The sequence below is a fragment of the Capra hircus genome, chromosome 2 (assembly GCF_001704415.2).
Source record: "Capra hircus breed San Clemente chromosome 2, ASM170441v1, whole genome shotgun sequence".
Taxonomy (NCBI): Eukaryota; Metazoa; Chordata; class Mammalia; order Artiodactyla; family Bovidae; genus Capra; species Capra hircus.
The window spans coordinates 57,074,979-57,097,354 of NC_030809.1; the positions used below are offsets into that span (position 1 = coordinate 57,074,979).

The 22,376-nt window shown below is 48.2% G+C and overlaps 1 protein-coding gene across 2 annotated transcripts in view; it reads right to left on the bottom strand.

Annotated features, from left to right (window-relative positions):
- Positions 1-22,376, bottom strand: part of GYPC (glycophorin C (Gerbich blood group)) — a 46,959-nt gene that overhangs the window by 11,662 nt on the left and 12,921 nt on the right. The window contains exon 2 of one of the 2 annotated variants that reach the window (XM_005676274.3): positions 4,789-4,833. The exons of the other annotated variant lie outside the window; for it this stretch is intronic. Within the exon in view, the coding sequence (XP_005676331.1) occupies positions 4,789-4,833 (45 nt within the window). The remainder of the gene's footprint in view (positions 1-4,788; positions 4,834-22,376) is intronic. 2 annotated transcript variants of the gene reach the window in all.

The following is a 22,376-nucleotide window of genomic DNA, read 5'->3' on the forward strand; positions in this document are numbered from 1 at the left end:
CCTGAAGATCTGAGGATTTCTAAGAAAATGGAATTCAAAAGAGACCGGAAGAAGGGGAGGAAAATATCCCAGTCTGGCTGCTGTGTGTGGTCCTGGGGAGGAGCCTGGAACTTGGTCTCCATCTGCTGCTTGGGCGGGGGCAGGGCCAAAGAAGTGTCTGGTCTAGCAAGCACCACCAGAATCTCAGATAAGGCAACACTAAGACCACCAAAAAGAGCTCAGAAGGTTCGCTCTTCCTGGGAGGAGGAGAAAGCCTATGCTCGAAACAGCTGGTGTGGCTTTAGCACAATGGAAAAGGAGAGAGGAGAATCTACCATCATATTATTAATACCTGCATATTGTTGTTGTTCAGTCGTTCAGTTGTGTCTGACTCTTTGCGACCCCATGGACTGCAGCACACCAGGCTTCCCAGTCCTGCATCATCTTCTGGAGCTTGCTCAAACTCATGCCCATTGAGGCAGTGATGCCATCCAACCATCTCGTACTCTGTCATCCCCTTCTCCTCCTGCCTTTAATCTTTCCCAGTATCAGGGTCTTTTCTAATGTGTCGGCTTGTCACAGAAGGTGGCCAAAGTATTGGAGTTTCAGCATCAGCATCAGTTGTTCCAGTGAATATTTAGGATTGATTTCCTTTAGGATTGACTTGTTTGATCACCTTGCAGTCCAAGGGACTCTCAAAAGTCTTTTCCAGCACCACAATATATTGGCTGCATCTCATCCACATGATGGAATCTTAGTTCCCCAGCCAAGGATGGATCCCCCACCCCACCCCCAGCCCCACAGCAGTAGAAGCTGGATTTTTAACCAACAGACCACCATGGAATTTTTTGTTGTTGTTCTCAACTATAATATTTATAGGCTTCCCAGGTGGCTCTAGTGGTAAAGAATTTGCCTGCCAATGCAGGAGACACAAGAGATGCGGGTTCCATCCCTGGATTGGGAAGATCCCCTGGAGAAGGGCATGGCAACCCACTCCAGTATTCTCGCCTGAGAAATCCCATGGACGGAGGAGCCTAGTGGACTACAGTCCATGGGGTCAAAAGAGTTGGACGCAACTTAGCGACTAAAGCACTACCATACATACATACATACATGTATATATACACACACATACACATACACATATACACATGTATACATACATACATGTATGCATACATATGTATTTATGTATATATTATTTAACTTCTGATTTGCATAAGTCCCTTCATCAAGCCCAGTGATCTTCATGTTGAAAGAAAAGAAGGTGGATTCTGTCTGACAGTGAGACAGGGTCCCTGCTCGACCAAGGTCAGGATCAGGCTCCAGAGCCCAGCAGCAACTGGGAGGAATTTGCTGAGCTGTGGATAAAGAGGGAACAGATAAATGTACTCACCATCCACTGAGTACAAGAAACAAGGCCCTAAGGACGGGAGGCAGTAAATACTATTAGGTATCTTACTAGTCTTCTCAAATGGTATGATATTCCACCTTTCTCATCTCGAGGGATGATGACACCTGTGGTGTAGGAAAGAATTTTGCAGGCAAGCCACCCCATGTCTCATAGCCCCCTTTACTTATCTGTAACACAGAGATAGTAAATCCCCAGCCTAAAAGACTGACAGCTGAGGCCCTGGTTCTCACAGCTGAGTGTGCATGGGAAGTGCCTGGGGCACGGGATTTGTCACACCCCAGCTCCCTGGGTCACTGCCCCCACCACCCAGATTATGAGTCAGCAGGGCCGGGTTGGGCCTGAAAGCCCACATTTCTCACCTATGCAGGTGATGCTGCTCTGGTCCAGGGGCCTCCCACTGCAAACCACGGAACTCATGACCGTAAGTGCTACTGACAGCACACAAGGCTCTGTTCAAACACAGTTACACACAGTCCTTTGAAAGGGGGACTGGGGGTGGGGGGCTGGTACCCTCTCAGCAATGCAAACAAGCAGCTACAGCCGCAGCTGCCTGGGCTACAGCCTCAACACCCTTTCTTTCAGGACCAGCTGATGGAGCTGGAGACCTGGCACAGTGACACAGTCTGAGCATTGGTCACCTCTGCTGGCTCCCCTGCCTGTCTGGGCAAGGGAACAGGGGACATTGTTCCGAGGTCTGGTCGCTACACATGCCCTCTGACCAATGACCAGTCAGGAGGCTGCAGCATTGCTCTCTGGAAATTCTGGAAGGGTCCTCAGCTGGCCCTGAATGCCCATGTGTGCCTTGAGTGAGCGTGGTGACACCCAGGGAAGGAATTAGAGCCAAGGCTGATTCAGCTAAGTACACCCGGGCCTTGATAATGTAGCAGGCAAGGGCTTCTCCAGAGGAAGTTGTCACAGGCACCAAAATGTCAAAGGAAGTGGGTTCCTGGAGATGCTCTGAGGAGCCAGAAAGCGACTGTGTGTCTCAATTAGCATGGCCTGGCTTCCCAACTCCCCACTCCTCCAGGGCCGGCTGGAGCCCAAAAGCCTCTGGACCTGCTTTTTCCAGCCCTAGCTACATCTAGCTATGGGGATGATGAGGGTGCAAGAAAGCCCCACCTGCTAGATGGGAGCCCCTGGGTACCTGTGAGCTGAGCATGACTACCTGGTTTGGAGTAGACAGGGGACAACACGAAGGGTGGTCCCGCAGGGTGACTTGAGCCCCCACCCGCCACCTAGGCCACCTTGGGGAGTGCCGCAGCCTCTCCAACCCATTTCCTTGGGGGCAGTTGCAATGGTGCTACTCTGTAGTCACCATTCATAGACCTCTTATGAGTTAGACGATCTTTTTGAGTATCACTTATCCTTGTCCAGTGTTGACACAGATTCAGTCAAAGTGGGGTTCTCACAGTGCCTCAGGATTTAATGAATCATGCCTGTGCAATGAAGTCTCCATAAGAATCTTAAAAGGAGAGATTTCAGAGAGCTTCCAGGTTGGTGAAGTAGAATGCCTCCATGTGCCACCATGCTGAGCTCCAAACCCCCAGAGGACTGAAGTTCCTTTGTTTGGGAACTTGCCCTGTGAATCTCTTCACTGGCTGTCAATCCTTTCCTTGTCTTCCTCTTTACCCTGGGGAGGCTGCATCTCCTGAGCTTCCAGGCAGCTGGTTTCCATTTACGTTGGGAGATGGTAGCAGGAAATTGCAGTTTTGGAGGACAGAGAGGAATGGTTATGTTTTCTTTGCTGCCTCCATGACGACGGCTCTTAACCAGATGGTCTTCCCTTTACAACTTCCGCTGTAACTCCAAACACACCATCCCCACCCTTGCTCCATCAGCCTCTTTTAACTATGGCTGAGAAAGACTAACAAGACCAAATTTACATGGCAGTGCTTGATCTCCTGCTGAAGCTTGAGTTCTTAACCACTTGAAACTGTATCTGCTTCTTTTCAAGAACAGAGCAACTTCACGCAATGGAAGAAGTGGGTTGCCAACTCAGAAAACCAGCGCCTGAACTACTTTTGTTCTAGATACCAGTATATAGAAGAATGCACTATTTTAAACTTGTTATGAAGATAAAATTAAGAATGCACTTTATAAAATGTAAAGCACTACAAAAATGTTCATGATATTTCATGTATTTACATGCTATTGTCTAAAGTATATGCTGTCTAGATTGCTCAAAAAATGTGGGATTCTCAAAAATGGGTACCTTTCCTTCTCTCACACATTCTTTGGCAAATATATCACCCCAAGGATCAAACTCCATTTCTAGTTATTGATCCTGGAGAAATCACCTGAAACAGCAACAAAAATTCATGCTTGGCAAAGTGTATTGCCATTGGGTTTAAGATGGAAAATAAGAGAGGACTATCTAAATGTTTTGCATCAAGAAACTGGTTCTGTAAATTATGATACATCCACAGGACAGACAGTTCTGCTGCACTTACTGAGGGACACATGGGAATTCTTAGTGACAGGGGGAAACACTCATAGTAGGATTTAATGGAAAGGAATAGGACTCTAAATATAAACTATGTTAAACATTCTAGAAAAGAGTCAGTAAAAGGAAAAAAAGGAAATACACTTTCTTGAGATGGTGGCTTTTGGGTTGTTATAGGTTAGGGGGTAGGTTATGGGGGTGTCTTTTTCTCCTAATATATAGATTTTACACACATCCTCATCCACATATATGTTCATGCATGCACCCGGGACCTGCAGCTCTATGACTATCTCCCTGGGCTGATGCAAGTGCTTCTCTAAGGCACGGTCCCCAGCCTTCACAGGTGGTGATGGTTATGCCCCAGCCAGGGCCAATCGCGTGGATGATGAGCAGATCCAGTTACAATGGGGACGATAGCTCTGTAAGGAGCAGCTGAATGTGGAGGCCCAGGGAACGGGCCAGTGAGGCTCCTCCCAGCCCTGATTTCAGGCTGGGGGACCAATGGGGACCAAGGACCTGACCTCTCCAGCTTAGAAAAGAGCAGAGGCCAGGGTTATAAAGCCTCTCCTCGCTGACGGGTTGGGGAGAGACATCTGGCTGCTCTGAAGATTTATCTGAAGAGAATGTCTCCTCCTGCAGATCCGGTGAAAGCAGAACCAATGCCCCCCGCCCCCCACCCCCACCCGCTGGCTCTGTGTGTTCTCCCATTCACACCCTGAGGTTGCTGCTGTTCTGCGCCTGCCTGGCCTGTCAGTTAGATTTGGTCATAGATTTTCTTATCACAGGAAAGCCAGGCAGTAGGTAGAAGAACTTCCTTATCCTCACTTCTCCTTTCCTCCCCCTTCCTGAAGACAGTGTGGCCCCATGGGGAGGATCAGGGGCATCCATGGACCACTTTGGGGGTGTGGGTACTGCAGGGACCTAAAGACCCAGATGTAGAGGGAGCATTCACCTGGGGTCCAAAGGGGCGTCTCCATCACCACTGCCTTCTCTGTCCCTGGCATGAGAAACAACGGCATGAGACAGGTGTGGACACCCTTACTTTTAGAAATGTGGAGAGTGAGCCCAGGGAGATCCTGGATCTCACCCAAGGCCTCTCAGCTAGAGAGCAGCAGGGCCAAGGCCCCAGCCCAGCTAGGCCCTGGCTCTCCCCCTGCCCCAGCGGCACTCAGAATGCCCCTCTCCTACTCTGACATCACCACCACCACCAGCAAAGGCAAAGCATTTGGTTGGCTAAAAATTTCCTTCAAGTTCCTGCTACCCTCTAGCTTCCACTTCCCCCAGTGACTACTGTCTCTCTTCCCACGTGAAAGCCCTCCTTTCTAGATATGCATAATGATATAATCACCATCACTTAGGGGCTCACTTTATAAGTTCCTATACTGGTGCAATTTCTCAGGAGAACGAATTGGATGCAATAATGCCCATCACTTAACAGTGGAGCAAACTAAAACCCGCCTGAGGTCACACAACAGTAACATTGTGGGTGGGAATGGGGTCTGATTCCAAAGCTTCCTCCAGAATCATCCCTTCAGAGAAAGTTCACTGAGGGCCCATCACATTCCCCTTATTAGAGTCTGAAGGTCTAACAGTGAACTGCGCTAAGACCCTCCCTTGGGGTTTTCCATTCTAGGGTAGGGAGAGACAATAGGGAGTTAAAAATAGGGATTCATGATTTAAGGCCAGGGAGGTGATAAATCCTGAAGACATAAAAAGGGAGAAAGGGAAAAAGAATAACTGAGGAGGTGATCAGGGAGGTCACCCAGAGGAGGCAACGTTTGGGCTGTGCTAGACTAAATGCTTTTGTCCCTTCTGCCTCCTACCGCTCCCCACCCCTGCCCAATTTCATATGTTGAAACCAAACCTCCAGCATGGTGGAATTAGGAGGCCATTGTAAGGTGACTAGGTCATGAAGGTGGAGTCCTTGTGAATGGGATTAGTGCCCTTGTAAAAGAGACCCCAGAGGGCTCCCTCAGTCCTTCTGCCACATGAGGACACAGATAGAAAATGCCTGGATATGAACCAGGAGGTGGCCCCCACCAGATATCAAACCTGCTAGCACTTTGATCTTGAACTTACTTCTCAGTGCCCAGACTGTCAGAAATACATGTCTGTTGCTTTAGCCCAAATCTGTAGTAGCAACTGAACAACAACAACTGTGGCATTCATTATAGCAGTCACAAAGGACTAATACAGGCTGAAATATTGGAGCCTGTGAGCCCTACAGACATTTGAATGAGGAATGTCCCAAGGAGACATTAGCCAGGCGATGTGTTCCCAGGTGAGCCAGGGACCATGTGGCCACTGCAGAGTGAGAGAGGGGCAGAGTGCTAGGAGGTGCAGTGATAACAGGACAGGTCGGACCCTGCAGCACTCTGTGAGGGATGGGAGGCCAGCACAGGGGTCCAGCAGGAGCCGTATGAGCTGTGTATGAGAGAGAATCATCACTTTGACTGCTGTGCTGAGGAGAGACCCTGAGTAAAGATGGAGAGGCCGCGGCCATGGTTTAGGCAAGCACCTGGATAAGAGCCGGGGTGCCACAGGTGATAAGGGAGGGGGACATTTGGGGTATATCTGGAATGTGGGGCAAATAGAACTTGCTGATGGGTTAGATGTGGAGTGTGCACACAAAGGAAAAAAAAGAGAGTTTTGGCCTGAGCAGGGAGGATGGAGTTTACTACAAGGGGCGTGTGGTGTGGGGCAGGGAGGGGGCAGAAATCAGCGCTGGTTGAGGATGTGTTAAGCTCGGGGATGTATTAGATGTGAAGCACAGGTGCAGGGCAGGCCATCGGAGAGAGGAGTCTGGAAAGGTGAGGGCTGAAGGGGTAGCTCCAGCATCATGGCGGCACTCACAGACATGGCCTGGGGCCACAGCCCAGCAAGTGTAGATGGAGAGGAGCCAGAGCTGAGCCCTGGGCCTTGGACTTGTGTGGCAGCACTGGAGCCCAGGACAAAGCAGGCATGAGCCAGGAGAAGCCTCGGGGTTGGGGCGAGCCACACCTGGGAGACTGGGCCAGGCTCTCCTGCAGTGGCTGGGCAGCCCTGTCACAACTTTCCTCCCACTCAATCTATGGCTGCCCTGTGCACCCCAGGGCCTGTGTGTGTACGAGACTCCACATCCCCACACACTATAAACGTCACCACTGAGAGCTCTCCTCTCTCGCCTGCATCATCAAATTGGTCCCTGCCAGCAGGTCACCCCTGACAGCACACTGTTCTGCAAACTGAAGAAAAGATAAACCGCCCTTCTTCACACCTTGTCTCCCTCCCACGCCTGGGCCCTTTCTCTGCTACCCCTTATAGCAAAACTCCTCAAAAAGATTTCTATACCTTCTTTTGATGTTTCAGAGGTTTCTTTTTCAGTGAGATAAGCCTCCCTCATAATTGGTGCTTGGAGGGAAAACAAGCGGAGGGAGGAAATGGACAGAGAGAGGTGGGGGCTTGTTGAACAGGGGATTTGGATTGGAGATCACAGCACTGAGTGGGGGGGACCAGTCAATCTGAGGATGTGTGTGTGTGAATAGGGGGTGCTCTTAGGCAGGCTTGAGTTCAGCTGCACAGGATGGGGAAGAGCTATATTTACTGATCTAAACATGAGCCAGTAGGAGAAAAGAAGAAAAGGTTAAGGGAGTTCTTATGTTCATTCAACAAAATTCATCTGGGGACATAGCAGGTAAAAAAAAATAGAAGCTGAAATTTTTCTCTTTCTAGAGTTTACATTCAAGGGAAAGGATACAAACAATACAAAGAAGAAAAACATAGGCTATGGAGTATACTAGACAGTGTGAAGACAAAAAAAAGAAAAAAAGAAAAAGAACAAGGACCATGAGCAGGAGTTACAAATTTGAGTAAGTGTGGCCAGGGAGAGGCGGCATTTGACTACCACCTGAAGAGGGTATGGGAAAAGATATCCAGTGGATATCTGGAGAAGAGTATCTCAGACAGTAGGAACCGCAGGTGCAAAGGCCCTGGGGTGGGAGCAGCTCCAGTGTATTTAAGAACAAGCCAGAAGGCCAGTGTGGCTGGAGTGAAGTGAGCCTGGCATGAGCTGTAGAAGATGCAGCCAGAGAATTAACAGCAGAGGATAATGGAGGGCCTAGAGAGCCCTGGACAAGCTTCAGTTCTTCCTCTGAGGTATACAGGGGCCATAGAAGGATTTGGAGAAGAAGAGTGATATGAACTGATTGTCATGCAGTCAGGATCACTCTGGCCACTGTTCAGGGGAAGAGGACCAGGTTGGGGCCATGGTACCGTTCAGAGAACAGAGGATGCTGGCTTAAACTTCAGTGGGAGAGGTGAGAGGTGATGGGTTCAGAACATATTTTCTAGGAGATGTGATGATTGGCTGTGGGGTCTAAGATGCTCTGCAGGGAAGTGAGTAGATGGAAGGTGATGGACAGGGCAAGTGGTCAGGTACTAGATTCAAGATGCCCACTTGTCTGAGGAATTGCTAGAGTGAAGATGTGGAATTAGCAGAGGCCTGAGCTGTCGGAGATCAGGCCACTTGAAATGAAGACTTTGGAAGTGCCCCGTGAATGTTTTATTCTGGTTATGACTGCAGGAGCTGATGCCAGGGGGGGGAATTGAGGTTAACGGGGTGTGTGTGTGTGTGTGTGTGTGTGTGTGTGTGGACAGCTCACAGAATGATGCTGGTGAGACAGCTGAGATGCTGAGACAGACAGCAGATGACTGCTTGGAAGAAGAGAGCACCATGTGTGTATTCAGGAAGGAAGGAACAACAGTGTCTCCTGTTTCCACACTGTGCCCAGTTGTAAAGCCAGGTTTCTGCTGCAAGGGAGGGGAGGTGTGTTCAGTCGGGTTGGGGTAGGAGGCTGGGTGGTTTAGCCTGCGGTCCCTGTGTGCTGAGATGCCAGGGAGATAAAGGGATCTGGGGACAGGGATAACTGGAAGGCCTGGGTGTCCAGGCGTTTGTGTGCCTTCTCCTTTCCCTGCAGCTGCTTTTCTCTGCCACATTGTTCAGTGTCCAGGTTGGACCTACTGGTGATTCAAGGGCTAACATCCTTGGCATCGAGACCACAGGGACATGAGAAGCCGGGTGGTCTGTCCCTCCCCATTGTCTCAGTGTTGGGGATCAGCCAGCCACATCCGGTCCTTTTGCTGTGCAGTGGGACACCCCACTTTTGTTGTGCAGCTCCACACCCCACTGCCCGACATTTCAGAACCTCTGGACTCTTTCAGGAACAAATCCTCTAAATTTATCCTTTATGGTTTCTTGTGTGTGGTGGACTGGTTGGCCATAAGGAAGTTCCTGGGGAGATGGAGATGCTGTACCATGCTGTAGACACTCCTGCTTAGCTATGAAGTTCAGGTCATGCCACCTCCTCTGAGAAGCCTTCCCTGATTTCTGCATAGGGCTCATCTGCTGCTTCCTCTATTCCTGCAGGAGCTGAAACCTTTCTCATAAATATTGTAGGCTTTGCAGCCCATATATGGTCCTGTTGCATATTCTTTGTTTTATCAGTTTTCCTGTTTTTTCAAACAAGCCTTTAAAAATGTGTAAACCCTTGTTAGCTAAACAGGTCACAGGATGGGTTTAGTCTGAAGGTTGTAGTTTGCTGAACAACTTGTTCAAATCATCACTAAAATGCTTTGTGGTCATCCATCTCTACACTCATTTTTGAGCTATAAAGAGGGAGGATTGTATTTTACCCCTCACTATCTGACACAATGTTGGGTTGTTGGATGAATAAGTGATGTTGCATAAAATATCCTCTGACATGTCCCAACTGACTCTTTTATCATTATTTTTTCTACACACCTGCCTCTCACATGTTAAATAAATAATCTCTCTGAGAGTCTCCAAGTGAGCCATTAAACAGTCGTCACTTCACAGAGGTACACAAAGCTCCCAGCGATATTAATGGCTCTCATTTATTAAGTTCTTGGTTTGTAGTAGATCATTGTGAAGGTGAAGCTGACATCTTGTGTGTGTGCACAGCGCATGCATGTATGGCTGTGCATGTGTTCACGTGGTCACCCATGTGGTTCAAGTACTGGCCACTTGGCCTCTGTGTGGGCCATAGTCATGCTGACATGCCTTCCATGGTCCCTGCTCTCCAGCTAGATCACGTGTGCTAATCCTTACCACTTCTCCAAGGACTTAATTCACTTAAGAAATCATATAATTGCATTTTCAGCACAATTAGGTACCTAATTACATGACTAAATGTCCTCGATCAGACTGCATGTGTAAATGATGATGATGTCGTTAGCCACGCTTTGTTATTGGGTTCCATAAGTTAGAGAACAGGAGACAGAAAATGCTTTTCTCTTCCCTTTGTGACCTTTGACAGGCAGGATCCACAGAGACCCATGTCAGGCCCGGAAACTGAAAAGGATGGTGGCAAGTGGTGGTAGGGTGTGCTGCCCTGGGATCTGGTCAAAGCCTCAGGGAGAGCCTGTCAGATGAAGGAGTAGGGTGATTGCATTCTACAGACAGACACTAGTACTTCTTCCAGAATGTACTAAGGGGAGTCCAGAGTGAACCAGACATATAGGACTTTCAATTCATGAACTCAAAAGGTGAAGACAGAGGGAATGATCCTTGAAGGAAGGAAAGCATGTTCCCCCTTCACTCCCTGGAATTCTTCTCTTCCTCCCAAGCCAGGGAGGGGGCTGCATCAAGGGACTCTGCCTTCTCCTTACCCTGGGTGGAGCCATGCTGGGCTCACTATTGCTACGTGTGCAATGGGGTCATGAGGGAGCCTGTCTCTGAGGCTATTTGTGAGGATGACATGAGATGATGCATATGATGGTGTCTGCACACACTCACAGATGAGTCTGGGCACAATACATGTTAGCTGATACTGTGAGTAATACCACTGTAGTTTTTTTTTTTTTTCCCTGCTGGAATAGTGTTTGAAAAGCATGCTAGGAAAGAGAGGGTGCATTCTGATCTAAATATTGGGAATGTGTTGCTCGAGGTGGTGGTAAAGAGAAAGGAGAATGCACATCAGCAAACTGCTCTTTACAAAAATTGTCTGAAAGTGTTTCAAGGGAGCACATTGTATGTGAAGGGAGGGTGGACTGCAACGCCAGGGAGAGACGGTCATGAATCCTGGCTCCTCCACTATGACCATCTCCAACCCTCAACTCACTGATCTGCAGAGAAGGATGCACCTGTATGGCTCCCAGGAGGTTTGTATCCAACATATGACAACTCTTCCTATCATTCCCACCTTTTTAAGAATAGGTCCCCTTCTGTCTCTCTCTTTCACACACACACACACACACACACACACACACACACACACACACACACACACACACACACGGCTTCTGGATGTAGGTGCCTGGGGGAGCAGAACAGGGGACCAGTTCTTGTGACTTGGGGGGCAGGGAGTGTTTGTCTCCTGGAATACTCGGGCTTCCTGAGTACTTCCGCTGTGCTGTTAGCATTCTTTTTGTCCTCTGGCTATCAGGGCAGGAAAGGGGCTTCAGGAAGTCATCAGCTCATCTCTTCAGTTTGCATCAGGCAATGGAGCTAAGAAGTTGCTTGGCTCTAGTTCAAGCCCCTGCATAGTCTTTGTGCGTGGGGAGGAAAAGCCACTTTTCTTCGCTGCTCCCACCCCACCACCCCTGTGTCCCACCCTCCCTCTCTTTTCCTCCCTGATGAAGATACTTTACAATATGTCTCAATCCATCACCCTGACACACTCCTGCTCTGTCTTTCCAGCATCTCTCTCCTCTAAAGGTCTTGTGATTTATGTTTCACTAACATTAATCTTTTAAAAGCAAAGAAGTCATAAACACACACATAACTCTTCCTCCTGTCAATTGAAATCCCATGACACAAATCAACTGCCATCTAAATTAAATGTTTCTTTCACAGAAAGTGATAAATGCCCTGGAAACCTAATCAAATAAAGCCAACAAACTTAAACTTTGTTTCACTCCAGAATTTTGTAGGTGGTTTATTTAAAGTCCCACAAGGGGTTAAGGTCTAATGACCAACAGGAAGGGTGAATTTCACTCTCCTGTTATTTTAATGCAGCTAATATAAACAGAAAGGATTGTCCATATTGCCTCATCAGGGATCTCAGCACCTCAAAATTGGGTTTGAAATCTAGTACATATTAGGGGGTTAAGGGAAAGTATAAACACACTTTACTATTCTTTGGACAGGGGTACCAATTTCTTAAGCAAACCAAGTAGAGAGAGCAAAAATAGAGTCAGCAAAAAAGACATTAGCCATCTACAGGGTTGGATCTATTGGAGTAATCAGGATTAGGGAGGGACTGCCAGGTAAGCCAGATGGTCTAAGACAATGTAGATTTGAAATACTTTTATCCTTTTTAGTATGAATGACTTTACATTAAAACAAATGCAATGTTTAATTTTATACCTCTTATTCGGAATAGGAAAAGGAAGGGAAAAATATCAATGACTAAATTCAGTACATGTTTTTAGTTTATTTTCCTCTCTTCCTTTTCCTTGTCTTATTACATCTTCCACCATCACTATCCCATTTGATGTCATTAATAAACTTTATCACTCATCTGCTTGGTGAGTAATGAAGAGTCTTAAAGGTGAGGTTAGATAAACTGTGTCTTCTCTTGTAGGCAATGAGCAGATGAGAGATTATAGAAAAAGAAAATCTCTAGAAAGTTTGTAGTACAGGAACGGAGAGGAAAGTCTTCTCTCTTCTAAGTTTAGAAGAGCCCTTTGGAGCTACCAAGAAAGGATCAGCATGACCCAGTAAGAGAATGACAGGACTGAGAGTAATGCACGCGGAGAAGGAGGTATAGGTGGGAGGTGGGGGCGCCAAGAAGGCACGCTTGACAATGCTGGGGGTCTTGAAGGTTAGAGAGTTTGAGGTTCTGGAAGGAGTGTGGTTAGAAGTTAGTTAAGAAGACATGTGTGTTGGGAGTGTTAAAGCATTATGAATAAGGATTTATTATTTTGTATTTAAGTATATCCAGTCATTGAATCACTTCTACAATTGCATCAGTTAAATATTAAAAATTAATTGGCTTCAGATTTTCAAACTTATACAAAAATAGGTTTTTTACTTGCTGTGGGAGGCATCCATGAACTCGATGGAAAGGATGAATAAGAAGGAAATCTCAAAAGCTTCCCTAAAAATGTTTTTAAGAGTGGGAATGCTCCATATACTCAAAGAGTCTTTGCAGTTAGGGACCTGGCCTGGGGCTTGAGACAGTGAGCTTGCTCAGAGCAGCAGGAGCCCCTGGCTTATGGTCCTCAACTCTGACTGGACAGTAGCATCTCATGAGAGCCTTTGAAAAACACTCATGTTCTGATAAAATGCAGGATGATAATTAAACTTCACTTCTAGATAAATAGCAACACAATTTTTAGTATGTCCCAAATAATGCATGACAGCTCCATGGACTGCTCAGTTCTTTTGACAACTTAACAGATGCACTGTGAGTTCCCTAATAGGGATCCACCCAGAGGAGACCACTGGGAGCTCCCAGGACCAAACTCAGAGTGACAGCCACAAGCCAGTCCAAATTCCCACATTGTCATCTCACACATTCACATCATTTCTGTCCCATGTCAGCCCCTTGTAGGTCACATGAACTCCAATTATATTTTGCACCCCCAGGTTCTGGCTGTTGCTGTGCCCTCTGCCTGGAATGTCCACTCCAACCGGCTTATCTGGTGAATGTCCACACATCAATCCACTGGCCCAATGCCACCTGTAGAGGGCATCTGTTCTGATCTTCTGGAAGGAAGTGACCTTCTGTTTCTGAGGACAGACTCATCAAACACATCAAAGAACTCTGGGGCACACTGAGGGCTCTGGCATCTTCCTTTTGGTGCCTGATATTTTGCCAGGTGACCTACACATGGTAGGTGACCATCTAGGTGATCATCAAAAGCTTACTGAGTGAAAGTTCCTCCCAGCAGTGCAGTGAAAGACAGCAGGAAATTTTCCAGATATGTAGTTACAAAAGCAGGAGTTGGCAGTGATCGCAAAACACACTGTATCAAGCATCTACTAGCTGCTAGGTGTGAAGACCATCTCTCTTGCCTTTATCACTACAGAGAACATTTATACATGCTGGTCCTCTGGCTCTCAAGATTACACAAGAGGCTTTGACTGATTCCAGGGGAGAGATTTGAGGAGTCCTGCTGTTTCTTCCATAGACACAGCTCATGAGAGCAGCCACCCTGGCTGGTCCTATTGCTCTGCCCCTCAGCCTGCCTTTTCTCTGGCCTTGAGTAGTTGTCAGCCTCAGTCAGGGAAAGCTGGTTTCTCAATACATCAGGTTCCTCTGGTTCCTCTAATCTCAGTTCTCCAGCTTGGTGTCCATCTCAGGGCAGGCCACCTGTGTGGTCCCGTTTTAGGGACTAAGAGTCAGGAGCTGCTGCTCCTCCTGGCTGTGCTGTCAACCCTTTTTAAAAAATGTGTTATTTATTTGGCTGTATCAGGTTTTAGTTGTGGCATATGGACTCTCAAGCTGTGACCCCCAGGCTCCAGAGCGTGTGGGTTCAGTAGATGTGGCACACAGGCTTAGTTGCTCTGAGGTATGTGGAATTTTAGCTCATCGACTAGGGACTGAACCCATGTCCCCTGTGTTACAAGGTGGATTCTTAACCACTGGACCACCAGTGAAGTCCCCATGAGGGTTACTTAGACAGCATTCCTGCAGATCATCTAAAGACAGGCTGTACCCCTCTGCACCCACCCTGCAGGCCTCTTCGGTGGCTGCACATCCAGGCACTGGCCCAGGATGCCAAGTGGCCCTGTAAGACCTGCCCTGCATGGAAGCCTGCTGTCTCTGCTTATCTTGGAGGGATCTTCAACCTCGTACGTATTCATGTACCTAAGCACCTGGAGCAGAGGGCAGCCAGCAGATCAACTGGGCTCCTGCTACTGCTTTTTATAGGTCTGCTCTGTGCTGGGGATTCACTCACATCATCTCACACTCAAGATGCTTCTCATTCAAAACCATTCTCATGGGACAGCCACAAATCACCAGTAGCTCTCAAGAACTGAACTCCTGCAAACAACCTTGCCAGACTGGCGTTTCCATCCCTACTTTAAATATAAAAAGACTGGAGCTCAGGGACAGCATCCAAGGACAGAGCCAGGATTCAAACGCAGACTGAGGCTCTACTGTTGACCTTGCTGCTAGGCCCTGGCCCTGTCTCCCAGTGTAGGCCAAAGCCTGGTGGTGGAACCCTGGTGACCAGTGGAGGCAAGATGCCCTCCACCTGTGAAATCCTGGGTGCTCCTAGCAGGGCACTGGACATAGGGATGACCAACCCATTTTACAAATGGGACAAATAAGGTCAGAAAGGCCAAGTCACTTTTCTTTCTTTTTTTTTTTTACATATATTATAATCAATTTTTATTGCTTATTACAGGAAAGGTATTTTTCTTTTTAAGAAAAATTTTTGTAGTTGGAGGATATTTGCTTTACAATGTTGTGTTGACTTCCGTCATATAACAATGCAAACCAGTCATAATTATATATATGTATGCGCTCCCACTTGAGCCTCCCTCCCTACTCTCATACCACCCCTCTAGGTCATCACAGAGCTCCAGGCTGGGCTCCCTGTGTTATACAGCAGCTTCCCAAGAGCTGTCTGTTTTACACATGATAGTGTATGTCAATGCTACTCTATCAATTCGTCCCACTCTCTTTTCCCTGCTGTGTCAAGTCCATTCTCTATGTCTGTGTCTCCATTCCTTCCCTGCAAATAGGTTCATCAGTACTATTCTCGATTCCATATGGCCAAGTCACTTTTCACAAAACAGTCAGCTAGCCCAGTCTGTCCTACCTCAAGGACAGGAAATTTAACAGTGACCCATGCTTAAAGGAAAAGAAGTTAATGTTTGAAGGTAGAATTTCTGTCTTCAAATGGGGTGTGGTGGGGGCAGTGGGGTGGGGAGATGAACTCTTTGATCTCCTTCAAACCAGAGCTCCCAGGAAGGGGGCAGGCAGCCTGAGCTTTTGGATCTGGCAAACCTACTTCAAACGTGATCACATCACATTAGACCAAATGCCTTAATACCTCCCCTTCCCCAGTCTTGGGGTGTCTTATCCAGGACTAAGAATAGTAGGGCCTCGCAGGGAAGGGCTCAAACCACACACTTGATCCCGATATGCCCCTGGGAGGAGTCAGCTCCCACTGTCCTGTCAGAGCCCTAAGGCCTCCTGGGGTCCTTCGTCCCATCAGCCTCATTGCCAAACCTCTGTCCCCAGTGGCTTCCTATCACATCCTGTTGCCTGTGGTCACCGGAAGTCAGCTCTAGTGCCTAAGAAAGTAAAGAAGCTTCCTGGGTCTGGCAACCCTCACTTCTGATGGGTCAGGCCCTGAGGTCAGGTTGAGAAAGCAGCTGGTGAGCTGGGCCCAGGCCCATTTTATCAGCACCAGGCCCGCCCAGTGCTGGCACCAGATCCACTGCTGCTGTCTGATAAGAGGCTCCGCTCTGCTTTCTTGAAACCGTCTGGAGCTTATCAGAGGCAGGCCTGGGTGAAGGAGCCATTTCCATCAGCATGAATAAAGGAAGGGAAGAAAAAAAAACCTGGGAGAAATAGAATGCCTTTGCATGCAGACACAGTCGGGCTATCTGCCTGATGCTGTTGCAAGGCAGATTCACGGGCATGGGCAACCCCACTCAGAAGCCAGCGGGACCTGAGCTGAAAGCAAAGAGGACGGCTCCCTGATAGTGCTGCTGGCCATGTCTCCTGTGTGGGGTGTGTGTGTGTGTGTGTGTGTGTGTGTGTGTGTGTGTGTGTGTGTGTGTGTGTCGGTGGTGGTGGTTTGGTGGCTTAGTCACTAAGTCATGTCCAACCCTTGTGACCCCATGGACTGTAACCTGCTAGGCTCCTCTGTCCATGGGATTCTCCAGGCAAGAATACGGGAGTAGGTTGCCATTTCCTTCTCCAAGTGTTGGGGGTGTGAACCAGGTTCAAGCGTGAAGCATTTATCCCCTTAGATTTTAATTTTTTATTGAAGACTAGTTGATTTACAATGTTGCGTTAGTTTCAGGTATATAGAACAGTGGTTCAGTTACATATATAAATGCGTGTATGTGTGCACGCGCATATATGAGCTTCCTAAGTGGCACTAGCAGTAAAGAACTTGCCTGCCAATGCAGGCGACATAAGGCACGTCGGTTTGATCCATGGTTTGGGAAGATCCCCTGGAGGAAGGTATGGCAACCCACTCCAATATTTGTGCCTGGAGAATTCCATGGACAGAGGAGCCTGTGGGCAACAGTCAATGGGGTCGCAAAGAATCAGACATGACTGAAGTGACTTAGCATACATGCAAGCAGTGTGTATATATTAATACTATATTAATCCCAAACTTCTAATTTATCCCTCCTTCCTTTCCCATTTGGTAACCATTCATTTGTTTTCTATCTGTGGGTCTATTTTTGTTCTGTAAATAAATTCATTTATATCTTTGTTTTAAGATTTCACATATAAACAATATCATATGGTAATTGTTTTTGTCTTACTTCAGTTAGTGTAATAATCTCTTGGTCCATCCATGTTGCTGCAAATGGTATTATTTAATACTGTTTAATGGCTGAGTAAAAAACGTCCCCTAGGTTCATGGCACAAAAAGCACTCGGCATCATGAAGGAGGATACTGCCTGCCAGTAAGTGAGCCTGTGGGGTGCAGACATTATGGAATTGAGTGACAGCTGGACTGTGGGATTGGCTCTTCCATTTGCTATTGGTGTGGGCTTGGTACAGTCATTTGTCCCTTTTCCAGGAACACTCAGGATACCGAGTTGTGTGAGGATCCCAGACCCTTCATTTAAGTGGTGTCTAAGAGCACTCCCTTCCCTGGTGGGCACAAGAACAGCCTGCCTGGCCCCTTGGCTTAGAGAGATCTCAGGGGGGGAGATCTCCACACCCTCTGGGCTGTCCCAGGCTGCAGGGAGGACCAGGCAAGATGAGAAACATGTCCATGCATTGGTATATGAGAGAGGTTCCAAGTACAAAGGGTGCTCAGGTGACCCGAAGCCCAGCATGCCTGTCCCATGGAGATGAGAAGCCAGTCACTTGAAGAGCACCTCCATTTGCATGCAGGGATGATGATATCTGAGGGCAGGAGGCAGCCAGGATGAGCTCCTGAGCCATATTTAATTGGCCGCCACACTTAACCAGATGGTTTCCAGGGCAGCTCAGCAGATTAAACACAACAGTGTATAAACCAAAAGCAGATGAAACCTCAACCTCTGTTCCCATCTTAGGAACCTGGCTGCTAGTGGGACTTTCCTCTGTGACCAGTTGCATTAATTTGTGCCTCTTACATGGGTGTGTAGAGAGACTCAGGTGGTAGAATCCTGGCTTCTAAGCCGAACTGTAGGAGCCCACACTGGTCTCATCACCCTTCTGATAATAGGGTGTTTTGTATTTTGTGTTTCTTGGCTGCTCTTTCATTCCACCAGGGACTCAAGCACACCTGTGCACACAGGCAGAGGTCAGCTTTCAGAAGCCTCTCTGGAACTGATGGTTGCATCTTCTGTGTGAAGCTTCCAGGTGAGGCTGAGGGTGTTGTGGGGACCACCTTTCCCAGGCAGGTGGCGGCTTGGGCCCCAGGAGTCTTGAGCCTGAGAGCACACTTGTCCACATCCTTTCCTGATTCTCTTCTCCACCCCTGCTGGGCTAGACCCTTCAGCCCTGGGGACTGCTCTGTGCCTTTTGCTGGACTGTTTCCCCAGGGCCTACATGGACCCAGAGCTGTGAGGGAGAAGGCAATGTCCCCCTCCCTGACTCTGCATGGGGCTCTGTCCCACATCATAACACTCCTAGCTAGTCCCTGAGAGTCCTGAGTGCCTGTGAGGGCAGGTGCCAGGAGCCTCATACCCATATTCATTTCATGTAGAGCTCAGCATGGCCCTGCAGAAAAACTCCACCCAGAATTTCAGAGAGGCTCTGAAAACCAGCCTCTGTGCGTGTGTGTGTGTATGTGCACATGTGGGCCTGCAACTAAGGCATCTTTCAGGGCATCTGAGAACACATGGCAACCCACTCCAGTACTCTTGCCTGGGAAGTCCCATGGATAGAGGAGCCTGGTGGGGTATAGTCCGTGGGGTCTCAAGCGAATAAGACATGACTGAGCACACATGCATAAACACAAATGGGGTGCCTGGTGAAGGCCTCAGTCACCACTGCATCTCAGGCATCACTTAGGAGTTCTCTGCCATCCTCTTCTCTCCTTCTCAGCTCCCAGTACGTGTCATGGCTGACTCAGAACCTTGCTAGAGCCTTAGCAGAGATGCTGAGGGGCTCCTCCCTCGGGATGAGAAACCTTCTTGCAGGGAAATTCAGGAAGGTGGTAGAATTCCAGCTGCTACAATGGGTGCTGGGAGACAGTCCCATTGGCCCTCTGCTGCCTTACCTGTCTGACTTCATCTCCTAGTCACCACTTCCCACGCCTCTCCCCGCTGCACTGCTTCCTATCAGTTCCTCGATCGGGCCAAGCCCAGTCCTACTGCAGGACCTCTGCGTGTGCTGTGCTCTGCCTCTTGTGCCTCCTCTCAGATATTCAATCCCACGTTTGGCTCCCTGGCTTCCTTTAGGTCTTTCTCAAATATCACCTTCCCCAGTGAAGATTCTCTGACCACTCTCTTTAGAATGGCACCACCTCTTGCCCTTGGGCCTCTCTCCTTTCCCGGCTTGATCTTCCTCCTCACACTTAGCATCGTCTGACTTATTGAGCACTCTACCTGCGGGTCTCGTGTCCATCTGTCCAGCACCACTGAAATGTAAGTTCTCTTTCTGGATGACTGTTGGTTGGGGCACTGTCAAATCCCCAGGGCCTGACACACAGTGGGTGCTCAAAACACACTCATGGACTGGGCTAAAAAGCTTGCTGATGCCGGTGGCAGAGGCAGAGTAGGAGTGTAGACTCAGGGAATCTATTGTTGAACTCAGGGTCCACTATCTTATAACTGGTGAAATGTGGACATACTTTTTCCTCTGAGTCAACATATCTAATCTGAGAAGAGGGATAATAACCTCCTGAGATGGGGAAAGATGTCACTAAGTTGGGTAAAGAAAATGTGGTACTTATATACGATGGAATATTACTCAGCCATTGAAAGAATGAAATGATGCCATTTGTAGCAACATGGATGGATCTAGAGAGTGTCATACTGAAGTAAGAGAAAGAGAACTAGCATATGATATTGCTTAAATGTGGAATTTAAAAAAATGATACAAATGAACTTATTTACAAAACACAAACAGACTCACAGACTTTGAGAACCAACTTATGGTTATCAGAGGGGAAGGGTTAGCAGGAAGGATAGACTAGAAGTGTGGAATTGATATGTACATGTTGTTTCATTTAAAATGGACAACCAAGGACCTGCTATATAGCACAGGAACTCTGCTCAATATTATATAACAACCTAAATGGGAAAACAATTTGAAAAAGAATACATACATGCATAACTGAATCACTCTGCTGTACACCTGAAACTAACATGTCATTGCTAATTAACCATATGCCAATATAAAATAAAAAGTTAAAAAAAGAAAAACAAAACCAGATTCAGGACAATGCTCCTAGCCCAATGCTTGGGCCCTGGTGAGAAGCCCTGTTATCTGAACGAGACAGGAGAGCTGGCTGGTCCAGGCACAGCCTGTCTGATGTGTGGCCCTTTTTCCTATACCTGCCCAGTTGGGGTGAAGATTTTCTGCAAGGCGGTAGGAGAGCCCCAGCTGCCTATGTTTACGGGGGTGGGGGTGGACGGGTGACAAGAGGACAAAAGAAGGTAAAAGCCACAAGAGGGACCCTTCCCTTGGCAGATTGGGTGGATCAGGTCACGGGAATGAGTCATTCCATCTTCACCCAGGTGAGCCAGGCCTGGCCTGATGGGCCTCCCTGGCTGCTGCCTGGTCCCTAGCCTCGGCTGCAGGTCTTTCTTCTGCGGCATCTTATCCATCCGTAAGGCTATGGCTTCCTCCAGAGAGAAGTGCAGTGGGGCCAGGTGGGCTCCAGGCCTAGAATTCAAGCCACTGGAGATGCTCCTGTTGGTTTAACACAGCAGTTGGGAAACTTTTTTTGACAAAGGGCCACACATTAAATAGTCTGTACGCCATGTGGTCTCTGCTACAACTCTGTTGTTGTCCCTTGAAGGAAGTTTGTTTATACAAACGAATGGGTGCAGCTGTGTTCCAATAAAGTGAAAGTGAAAGTCGCTCAGTTGTGTCCAACTTTTGCGACCCCATGAACTATACAGTCCATGGAATTCTCCAGGACAGAATACTGGGGTGGGTAGCCTATCCCTTCTCCAGGGGATCTTCCCAGTCCAGGAATCGAAACAGGGTCTCCTGCATTGCAGGCAGATTCTTTACCAGCTGAGCTACCAAGGAAGCCCATTCCAATAAAACTTTATTTGTAAAAACAGGCATCCTATGGGCCTTAGTCTGCAGACCCTTGGCTTAAGTCTCTGTGTCACTGAGCCTCTCTCTTCCCCCTCATGCTAATATTTGCATTGTGGTGGCTCAGTGCTAGGCCTGGGCCTTTCCTACATCTCATTTAAGGTGCGCATGAGGATGGAGCTTCGAGTGGCTAAGCCGCATCTTGAACCCAGGTCTGACATGTTTACAGACTATACTTTCAAATGGCCACTCTCTGCTCATTTTTTCTTGGGTAGGGCCCTGCTCAAGGGAGCAAGGAGAACCATAGAGAGGCCCCAGGCAGAAGAGGTACAAGTTGAAAGATCATTAGCTATAAGAACACAGGACACCATCTATTGCTGTGGCCACTCTGCACAGAGTCCAGAGTCTGGCTGCATCCATGGCTCACTGTGTCCTGAACACTCCATGAGTACGACAGGATGCAGGCACCAGGGCCGTGGAGGCCAGAGAGAGTGAGTCACCAACTCAAGTTCACCTACACTGGTTATTGGTGGGGTTAAAACAGTGGCTGATGAGATAGTATGAGAGTGGCAGGTCCCACCTCTGATTTAAACCTTGCACAGGTTCAAGGCCATCTCTGCAGTGAAGGCTATGGCCTGCCCTCTCTGACTGGGGTCTGTGCAGCTCCCCTGGCCAATTGCACTGATTAGAGAGGCCTCATCACAGAGGGTCCTTCCAGGGAATCTTGAGTCCTGAGATGTCAGATCGAGACCAGAACAAATTGCTTATTCAAGTGGTCACAGCCTGGCTACACCACGGGTTTGCTCCAGGGAGGCCTGAGGAGGTCTGGGAAGCATTTGTACAAGGGTTCCTGAGTGGAGCTGGTTGGCTCAGGAGACGTCAGGAACCAAGGCCAAGGAGAATGACCATCCTCTGTTCATTTCTTCTTAGAGGAGGGTCCCACTCAAGGGAGCTCAAAGGAGGACCTTGGAGACCCCAGGCAGAAAGCAGGGCAGTGAGCGGTCAACCTTTTATCTGCGTAGACAGTCAGGCCTCTGTTTCTAGAGCCCCAGGGCACTAGGGCAGGAACCCAGATAATTGTGCCTCTGGGCAGTGTGACCCTGTGGCTTTTACCAAAGGAACAGAGGACAGTGAACAGTTGGCCAGAGACCAAAGCCTCAGGAAATAAACAGCCCGGAAACACAGTCTC